This window comes from Acipenser ruthenus, chromosome 46 (genome assembly GCF_902713425.1).
Source record: "Acipenser ruthenus chromosome 46, fAciRut3.2 maternal haplotype, whole genome shotgun sequence".
Lineage (NCBI taxonomy): Eukaryota > Metazoa > Chordata > Actinopteri > Acipenseriformes > Acipenseridae > Acipenser > Acipenser ruthenus.
This window is the reverse complement of record NC_081234.1, coordinates 9,659,011-9,669,488: the sequence shown is the minus strand read 5'-3', so window position 1 is coordinate 9,669,488 and position 10,478 is coordinate 9,659,011. Positions and strand designations below refer to the sequence as shown.

The 10,478-nt window shown below is 48.9% G+C and overlaps 1 protein-coding gene across 2 annotated transcripts; it reads right to left on the bottom strand.

The window, feature by feature from the left end:
- Window positions 1-263: 263 nt before the first annotated feature.
- On the bottom strand, window positions 264-9,620 carry LOC117397829 (BCL2/adenovirus E1B 19 kDa protein-interacting protein 3-like). 2 transcript variants are annotated; one of them, XM_034912542.2, is made up of 6 exons: window positions 9,458-9,620; window positions 5,568-5,826; window positions 4,528-4,615; window positions 4,012-4,118; window positions 3,649-3,798; window positions 264-2,991 (listed from the first exon to the last, which is right to left on the bottom strand). In XM_034912542.2, exons 1-6 carry the CDS (start codon window positions 9,603-9,605, stop codon window positions 2,943-2,945), a joined length of 801 nt encoding a protein of 266 aa, XP_034768433.2. In that variant the 5' UTR covers window positions 9,606-9,620; the 3' UTR covers window positions 264-2,942. The 2 variants fall into 2 exon arrangements, with proteins under 2 accessions (XP_034768433.2, XP_034768434.2); XM_034912543.2 differs by having other exon boundaries at window positions 5,568-5,784.
- Between the last annotated feature and the right edge of the window lie 858 nt (window positions 9,621-10,478).

Here is a 10,478-nt window from a genome sequence, read left to right as displayed (position 1 = left end):
GAGCGTTACTGCTCTTAGAAAATGGCATCACGACCCCCCGCCCGACCCGAAGTGAAGTGGTTGTCGAGTACATCAGACAGAGTGGTTGTGAAAGCTACAAGCGGTGTTGGCATGGCTGACGGATTTGCTAGCCAGTGAGATTGCTCCCTGTTTTCATGCCATTTCGTGATTAATAAACTTAACAGAAACGTGACAAAGAAACACAAAGGCGCAGCATCTTTCACAGAGTTTTTTTTTTTTTAATGGCACAATAGGAGTATCACTACTTTTACATGTTCTTATTAATAATTACATACAATGCTACAAAGTGCTAACATAAAACGTAACAGAGAGTCAGATCAATCACTTTGGCTCAGTAAACTCCAATGCTTTCAAAACACGATTTTAAACTGCAGGCGTGCAGGACGCAAGGGTCAAGCAGAGTGCGGGCACAGCAGCCAGGGGAGTCTCAGAGGGAGGGAGGGGTGGAGGGGAGCCAGCCAGCAGGTTACTGGAGCCTGTTCCACTTGCCTTGTATTACACACGTGTCTGTCTGTGTGCGTTTGTTCCAGTCGATTAAAACTGCATCAACGTTTGGTTAACGCCTTCGTCAGTCACGGGTTCGACTGTTGCTGTTTTTTTTTTTATATAGACGCGAGGCCCTTTGCTACCTGTGATAATGAAGTTTACAGTATGCCCTCCTATGTGTGGAGGATGCACACGGGTCTGGTGAGGTACACATCAAGGTGAGGCAAAGGTAGAACAAGAGGAACGGCACAACAGGACCCCTTTCTTAATGTAAAAACACACAGCAGCTGACAAAGGCGTTACCCGAAACGTGTAGGGAGCGTGCTGGCTGTCCTGACTGCGTTCCACTGGGACATGCATCAGAAACGAGCCACTGGAGTCAGACTGCGTCCGGCAGTCAGGTCAGCTGTGCTAGTTACCCACCTGCCCCCCCCCCAACTTTGAAATAGTTTTTTTTTTTTAAATAACTGCCTTCGTCATTCAAGGCTGTGTGTAAGCAAACATTCCACAAAAACATTCCATAAGCACAATAAAACTTATTTTTTGGGGTTTTTTTTTATATTAAATCCCCCCCCCCCCACCCGATCTAGACTGCAGTTCAATTTGAACCTACAGGAAGAGCGATTGGTGACGATACTGAACCGCAGAGAGGGTCACTGAGATGAAATGCTACAGTACTGCCCATGCTCACCAGACGTTAATCTATACCAGTCTGGCCAACGATGCAACTATACGACTGTCACCTCCAGTAACACTATATTGAGATTACATTTTACTTACAGTGCTGCGGCTTTCCTTAATAGTTACTTTTAAAAGAATACAAAAAAATATATATAGATTCAAACAAAGCAGTTATTTGGTAGTTTTCAATTCAACAGCCAGGCTAATTCAGTTTGTCGCTTCCTTCAGAGTATTCTGTTCAAAAACCCATTGCAGACAAGAAGTCTTTCTTCAGCTATTGCTCTGTACAGAGCGTGTGTTTCTCCCTAATTGTATTAGGCAGCTTCAAATCAGCTTCTGAACATTGTGGAGAATGGATGATTAGACTTTTATTTCCATGCGTCAATCCATAAAAAAATGAGCATGCTACCCGCCCCCGGAATAAAACAGAACACACGAGTTTAAGGGTTTGCCATCTGGAACGTGCTGGACACGACAGCGTTAAGCATGAACTGCACAATTTAAACACTACAGCTTGTCCGCCACAGCGCCTGCTTCCATTGCAAATGTTGGGGTTTTCAAAGCACAAATCACACACTGTGGGTTTCTTTGGTAGGAACCTGTCTTCAGCATTGAGGAAAGTTTCGCTCACCAATCTTCTTATCCCATCTCAGGAGCTGAGCTCAGCTGAGCCTGCTGCCCAGGGCTTGAATAATCTCTATAAGCAGTCAGGCCATTTATATTACCAGCTCTGCCTGACACAGAGAGTATAGCGATCTAGAGCAGTCTTAAAAGCAGTGCTAAGAAACGTCACAGGCAACACACACCAGTTAGAGTCATGGCAAGCCAAAGACTGTGGAGCTGAGTGACTGACTGACTATTGCAATGCTCCTCTGGACACTTCTCTGTGGAGTCAGGTGACATAGAGAGAGCAGTGGCTGTGTGTGTGTGTGTGTGTGTGCGCGCGCGTAGGGTCTCGCTCCTCTGTCTCCCCTGCCCACAGACAGGGGGTGCCAGGGCTCTGGTGCAGTTCAGCTTGGTCCTGCGGGCTCAGTGTCTAATCTGTTAGCGGGCCAGGCAGGTGTAATCCTTCACCTGGGACTGAAAGCCCTTTCCGGGTGTTCACAGTCTGGTTCATTTGGGTCACAATTGTAGTCCAGTAGAACCCTAAGCCCTTAAAACCATCTTAGCAAAAAAGCCACCCAGCAACTCCCCTACTGCTGCCCTGACTTGCAAAATATTGGACGAAAAATTCTTCTATTTTTAATTCATTTTAAAAATCTTAGCATAAGCGATTACAAAGTATACTGTGCGGTTCACTGTTCAGGCTATGCGGCCGGCTTGCAAATCTGCTCCTTATAAAATCTCCTACCCTAGCGAGGACAGGTCAGTCTGCCCAGATAATCTTTAATTCCTAGCACCTACAACAACGTCATCAGCGTCATTCTGAATACGATTTAGCTCTACATCCTCATTTGTATCCCTTTCAAATTTAAAAACGCTGCATGCCAGCCAGTCCAGCAAACCAGGATCTTTAGGAAAATGAATCGCAAGAGTTTAGGAGCAGGTGGCGCCCCAAACAAATGGTCTCTGCTGCTCGCAAACCAAATTACAGAAGGCAAAAAAAAATCCATTATAATAAAATACAAGAACGAGAGAGAGAGAGAGAGAGAGAGAGAGCAAGAGAGAGAAAGGAGAGAGATAGAGAGGAGAGAGGAGAGAGAGAGGTCCATGGAACAGACTGCGACTGGAGTCCCAGGCTCTTCACTCCCTGCTCAGAAGGAGCTGGCTGAGGGGGTTGTCATTCTCTTCCCGATGTACACGCTGAAAAACAGGCAGAGAGGGGCAGAGCATTAGGGGGGGGGGGGGGGCAAGCTGAAACCCATCCTCACTTCTACTGAACCACCCATCCCCTCAGCCTCTTTACTTAATTCAGCTGCAGCCACCAAAACCACTACAGGATATCTAACGCACCTTCACAAAACACTGCACTATAAAAGCACATTTTAGTAAACAATCTACTGCTATCTAAATGGGGAGCACTGTTCTAGCAATGCAGAGTTTCATTAAAATTGAGCCGTTTTGAATGTAAATTTTGCCATAGATGGTCTCTAGCTGGCACAATCATGTGAATAGTGTTTAACAGGATACAGACACCAGGCAGAGTGGGAGGAGCTGCAGCACTGCACTGCGGCGCTCAGGGCTGCTCAGAGCTCCTCCGCGCCCTCTGCTGGGCACATTGCAAACTGCACTCAACTGAAGCACGCCTCCTTTGTAGGCCTTTTCAAAGTAGCACTGATGTGTGAATCATTAAACAAAAGGGGAGCTTTTTTTAACTAAATCTCTAACAAAACTCTGACAAAACTACACAGATTGCCTACTATTTCCACTCTTGGATCGCAAATAGAGAATCGGAATAACACGTCCTCTTCAGACCCTGCATCCACACGTGTGCAAACACAGCTCCTAGTCTGAACTCACCCCAACCCCAGAGCCAGGATGTGCGAGAGCAGCAGGGAGGGGATGAACACCTTGAGAAACTCTGCTGAGAAGACGCCCCCCTTCTTCATCACCCCTGTCTTCCTCATGCTCAGAGTCACCGAGCGCTTGGGGTGCCGGAAGTGAAACTCCCTGGAGAGACAAGAGCAGCCGTGCTGGTGTAAGAGCATGATCTCATGAGCACAGACAACGCTGTTACACCAAAGAGACAGGGTCAGCTGCACACAGAAACCACGTTCTGATCAAACAAACGCTCAGCACACAGTGAATGCTGCTAGTCTAGCGCACATGAGACAAACCCGCTGCGCTGGGCTGCTCTGAAATGCTTCGTCTCGCTGGACTCACTTCGGGGGGATGTTTTCTGGTCGGCTGGACCAGTCCGCTACCCAGTCAGCGCTCTTCATCATCAGAATGTCTTCCTCCTTCTCCCTGTCCACACTGTCCACTTCCGACTGGGGAGGAAACACGCACACACACACACAGAGTTAATAGGAGATTGATCATGGCGTGGTCTGTGTTTAGTATAATGGAGTGTGTGTGTGTTTGTGTGCTGGTGTGTGTGTGTGTGTGCTGGTGTGGTCAGTGCTGTACCTGTGTGCTGGTGTGTGTGCACGTGTGTGTGCTGGTGTGTGTGTGTGTGTGGGTGTGCTGGTGTGTGTGGGGGTGTGGGTGTGGGTGTGTGTGTGTGTGTTGGTGTGTGTGTGCTGGTGTGTGTGTGGGTGTGCTGGTGTGGTCAGTGCTGTACCTGTGTGTGTGGGTGTGCTGGTGTGTGTGTGTGCTGGTGGGTGTGTGTGCGCGCTGGTGTGGTCAGTCCTGTACCTGTGTGTGTGTGTGTGCGCGCTGGTGTGGTCAGTGCTGTACCTGTGAGCTGCAGGAGTCTCGGCTCGTGTGCATATCCACATCGAAGGTTATCTGCCCCTCGTCCAGGGGTGTGTGTGGGCGAGGAGGGCTGCCATTGAAACAAAACAACACAATGAAACAGCTGCCGCTTACCCTCCGTTACAGTTTGATCTGACAACAGGACACAGTAACCCACTCTGCATGTCCCCTCTGCACCCCACCCGTCACAGCAGCGCTCGTGCTGTGCTCCCCCTCTCTGACCCGTCACAGCAGCGCTCGTGCTGTGCTCCCCCTCTCTGACCCGTCACAGCAGCGCTCGTGCTCCGCTCCCCCTCTCTGACCCGTCACAGCAGCGCTCGTGCTGTGCTCCCCCTCTCTGACCCGTCACAGCAGCGCTCGTGCTCCGCTCCCCCTCTCTGACCCGTCACAGCAGCGCTCGTGCTCCGCTCCCCCTCTCTGACCCGTCACAGCAGCGCTCGTGCTCCGCTCCCCCTCTCTGACCCGTCACAGCAGCGCTCGTGCTCCGCTCCCCCTCTCTGACCCGTCACAGCAGCGCTCGTGCTGCGCTCCCCCTCTCTGACCCGTCACAGCAGCGCTTGTGCTCCGCTCCCCCTCTCTGACCCGTCACAGCAGCGCTCGTGCTCCGCTCCCCCTCTCTGACCCGTCACAGCAGCGCTCGTGCTCCGCTCCCCCTCTCTGACCCGTCACAGCAGCGCTCGTGCTCTGCTCCCCCTCTCTGACCCGTCACAGCAGCACTCGTGCTCTGCTCCCCCTCTCTGACCCGTCACAGCAGCGCTCGTGCTCCGCTCCCCCTCTCTGACCCGTCACAGCAGCGTTCGTGCTCCGCTCCCCCTCTCTGACCCGTCACAGCAGCGCTCGTGCTCTGCTCCCCCTCTCTGACCCGTCACAGCAGCACTCGTGCTCCGCTCCCCCTCTCTGACCCGTCACAGCAGCGCTCGTGCTCCGCTCCCCCTCTCTGACCCGTCACAGCGGCGCTCGTGCTGTGCTCCCCCTCTCTGACCCGTCACAGCGGCGCTCATGCTCCGCTCCCCCTCTCTAACCTGTCACAGGAGCTGCTGCTCTGGCTGCTCTCATGCTGTGCGTCCAGCAGGATCTTCTCCATGTCCCCGTTGTGAATGGATGAGGAGGAGGGCACGTGCTCCAGGCCCCCGTTGCGCTCTCCCTCTCCCTCTCCCTCGTTCAAGTTCAAGTTCAAGCTCTCCGTGTTCCCGGCAGCGTTCCCGTTGTTCCCGTTCATCTCCAGCTCCACCCAGGACCCTGCGACACCGAGAGGGACAGAGCTGCTGAGGGGCAGGACTCCTGGGGAGCACAAAGCTGAGGACTCAGTGACAGCGCAGGGTAAGCAGCACACAACAGGGTGGCCCGCAGCCCAGCGCAGGGTGAGCAAAGAAATGCACTTGATCACAACCCGTTACCCTACGTGTGTGTGTGTCAACTGAGCATCTTACTACAAAACTCTCTCTCTCTCTCTCTCTTAGAGAAAGTGAAAGCACTCCCCGAGGCTGGGTATCAGTACAGAGCAACAAGCTCAGATAACAACCAGCAAGGCTGAGAGATATCAGAGGGCGTGGGGTGGGCATCACGTCCACAGAAACACAGACACAGAGCAGAACAACATGACAACGAGAAGAGAGGCTGTTCGGATCATCCAGACTCGACCCTTTACCCCTGCCTGGGGTTTTAGTGAACTGTGTACAACCCAGCTACTGTTCTTCACATGGTAGGCTATTGGACGCATTTATAACTGTGCAGTAAAAACTTCCCTTTGTTAAATTTGAAGTAGGGGACAGAGCAGAGTGGGTCTGCTGCCCTGTGAGCCAGCACAAACCCCAGGAGCTCCTGACCTTACAGCTGACCCTTCTTCAGCTGGAAACGAAGGAACGAACATCCCCGTTTGTATCACAGAGCTGTTTTAATTGGCCTCTAGGAATGATAAAGCAAGCGATTTGTTTTGGTATTTTATAGAGAGACAGCCCATCTTTTTTTTCAGTTTAATTATCGCAGCACTGAAGTAAGATTCACGTCTTCTGTTTAATATTGTGTGTATAAGATTGCAGATTGTATATTTTATATTTTAGGGTTTATATCTCATCTGAGAATCTGTTTCCAAATGCAGAATGCCTTCTCCAGGTGTTGATGCTGCAGTATTTTAGGGCAGAAAAAACACACAAATCTGCTGTCATCCCTACTGAGAAGAACCCAGTTACTGAAACAAACCCAGTCTGCAGCTAATTGCACGGCTTCTAACGATGCTTTCCGTGGCAATCAGTCTGTCAGAGTGGATGAGCTCATTCTGCTATAGTCTGTGGGTTTCAGTGGCTGGGTGCAGCTTTCAGAGCTAATCCAATCAGAGCCTCCTCTCTCGCATCTCAACGAGATCGCTTGAAACAAAGAAACCCAGCTTTCAGCAGACACTGCAAAACACTCTGCCCAGAGAGAGAGAGAGACAGAGAGAGGGAGGGAGAGAGAGAGGAGAGAGAGAGAGAGAGAGTGTAATCTCCCAAGTGTTTAATCTGTAGTATTTTGTATTTAATCATATCCTGATGTAACTATCACTGTTATCTGCTGTATTATTGAATTGTATTTTGTCACACTTGTCCTTGCTTGAACAAAAGTCATTGTATTTATCTTGCTCTTATTGTATTACTTGTATTGTAACACTTGAAATGTATTTGCTTACGATTGTAAGTCGCCCTGGATAAGGGCGTCTGCTAAGAAATAAATAATAATAAGAGTGAAACTGGAACACACACTGCAAAACACTCTGCCCAGAGAGAGAGAGAGAGAGAGAGAGAGAGGGAGGGAGTGAAACTGGAACACACACATACACACACTCTATGTAATGCAATCTCAATGGCTATATAACCGATCTGGAGGTTTGGTCATCAATCTCTGTCACTAGAAAATATATACATATATTTTTTAAATAGATCTGTCACCCACAGCAGATCAATGCCATCAATTCCTAAAGAGGTGGCGTCGCTTTGTATTCATGACTAGAGAAAATGCTTTACACACTGCAGTTACTAGCATACAAGGATATAATGAGCATCACACAAACGGGGCTTCACTTCTTTCTCCTGTGGTTTTGGCTGACAGCATGTTCAGTGCCATCCTGTAATAAATGTTCTGTGCCAAGGTTAAACACATTCAGAAAAAACAATTCAAGATAAAGCCTTCACCAGCGGAACCGATTAGAAAACAGAAATGCAGAAGTGGGTCAGCGTTTGTGAACGCGCAGCTGGAGAGACAGAGAGAGGGAATTTCAGCTTGATGCATTTGTTTTTTGTCTGATGATTAGGGGAGGCTAAGTAAGTTGTTTTTTTGTTATTTTTTATCGTTTCTGATGCCAGTTTATAAGTTTTTTTTTTTTTTTTTTTTTAAATGTCTTTAGTCCTGGAACACTTTTGCCCCAGTTTACTCATTTTTAGTCGGCAATAACACTGATGCATCAACAATGCAAACATGTACATTTATATTGATTTATTTAACAACGAAACCAGATGCACAGGACTTCTGTTTTTTGCATTTCCCTGCTTTTGATGTAAGACTTATCATTCTTTAGGAATCAGTTTAGTTTATTGCAGTTAGAAATGATGCAACGAAACTCATGTTCTTTCCCCATATTTGTTTTAATAATCAGTGCCCTCAGTCCTGCCGTGATGGCGGAACCATTACCCCTTACCCAAGCAGGGGAGAGAGTGCTCGCTCCCACAGTAACCAGCTGACTTACGTACCTGCTGTCGCCTTGTATTTACAGGGTCATGGAAACAGATTAGGTTCCACTTTGAGGGGGAGTAGCCTTGTGCAACTTGCAAGCCATAAGTGATACTGTACTGTGTAATCAATGCCCTCGTTTGAACTGCAATGTAAACGCAGGGCAGCTGCCATTGCGAGCGGCACCTTTGCCCTGGAAGACACCTGCAGTTTTACAATACAGACACAGATAAGCATCCCCCCAGCCAGTGCTCACTACTCGCTGCGTTTTCACTGTCTCAGTGCTGGACAGTAAGGATTAAGTTGAGGTTTGAAACCTGGTTCCGGGAGATCGTTTGACTGAGGAAACTTTGCTGTATCAAACCCCCAAATCTCCCCTGGTGTGCCGTGCAGGGGCCTGAACCCCAGCCTCCTGGACCCCAGCCTCCTGAACCCCAGCCTCCTGAACCCCAGCCTCCTGAAAGCGGCCTCCTGTTCCCTCGGCTTATGAGTTTACTTTTCCATCACATTTACACCATTATTTATATCAGCTATGCACAGCAGCTGGTCGCTCAGAGGAGTACCACGCAGTGTAGTTAAAACAGCGTCCGGGCTGGGGAGAGACGATCGTGTTGTTTTATTTTTTAAAGCACTTTCCTAACGCTGGGTATTCAACTTCGGACCACAACAAAGCTTCGTCAACGACATATTAATTTATATTGACTAGCTAAATCTAAGTGCACGTCAGAATTATAACGGCTTGAGTACTGACAGACCCAGCTTCGACCGGCATTACTCAATACTAATATATTATTAGTGTAGTATCTAGCATAGACTTAATCATATTTAATACAAGAAAAATATCACCCAGCCATTTACTGCCCGCCCCCTTCTCTGATGTTGACAGAACAAACCCCGCCCCCACGAGACAGGGTACGCTTACCACCCATTTCTAAGCTCCCCAATTGGAGCAAACCCCTGCCAATTAATCATGACGCACAAGCAACCCCTCCTCCCTAGCCCTGTGATTGGTTAGCGAGCACGCCGATCACAAACAGAGGCTCTCACCACGCCCGTTTAATCAGATCAAACAACAACACCACCGTGTTTATTTTTTCTTTCTGTTTCCCAACCCGGTTCCACAAGACTTTCATCCAGTTCTTTATTATTATTTTTAAGCCTCGCTGATCGATTCCCGTAGTCAGCAGACAGGGGAGACGCCGTCGGTTCTTACCGTTCAGCCCGGGCTCTTCGTTGTTGTTTTGTTGAGCGGCCGCCGACATGTTGCCTGTGAGCGAGCGCGGTGAAGACTGTGGAGCGAGCGGGCGCGCCCCGCCCCCGGTGACGTCATATTTTAAGAACCCCTCCCCCGGTGTCGTCATATTTTAAGACCCCGCCCCCGGTATGTTCTTGTTTTATGAGGCAGAAAGAAGGTAGAAACTGTCACACAAAACACACTGTGGGATTGTGGTGGAAATTGAAATGCAATGACGCCATCTGATTAACAGAGATTAGCAGAAATAACATCAGATTATACAGTATAGAGAATTCAAACCCCTATTGAAACGAACGGTGTGGTACCAGGGCACGTGATTTTTATTTAAATTTAAAGCTAGTGTACAAAAAAACACAAAAGCAGTTCGTGTCTCGGTTGTGAGGTTTTTGAACAGCAAGTAAATATCTAGACCCGGGCACAGGGAGCCAGCTCTCGAAAGACAGTATAGCTAAACGTTTATTAAAACCGATCAAAAAAACAAAAAAGTGAAAATAATCTTAATCGCCTCCAAACCAGTTCACACGTTCTGAAAAGGATGCCCAGATAAACAGAAAACCTGCATCCTGCATGACGGCGCAGTAGCGCGAGCGAGCGCCTTCCTGTGGGGACGGGTTGAACAGGCTCCTGCTAATAAGAGATAGATTTTGAGGCATGGTTGTGCTTATTGTACTCTCCATGTACAATAACTCTAAACTTTTTCTTTTTTTAGGTACAGTATTACAGACCTGAAATGAGCCTGCGAGCAGAGGGAGGGGAGGGGAGTCACTGGAACAGCACAGTGCTTTCCCATTCTCCACATTGAGACATGAATGAGCCTGCGTGCAGAGGGAGGGGAGGGCAGTCACTGGAACAGCACAGTGCTTTCCCATTCTCCACACTGAGACGTGAATGAGCCTGCGTGCAGAGGGAGGGGAGGGCAGTCACTGGAACAGCACAGTGCTTTCCCATTCTCCACATTGAGACGTGAATGAGCCTGCGT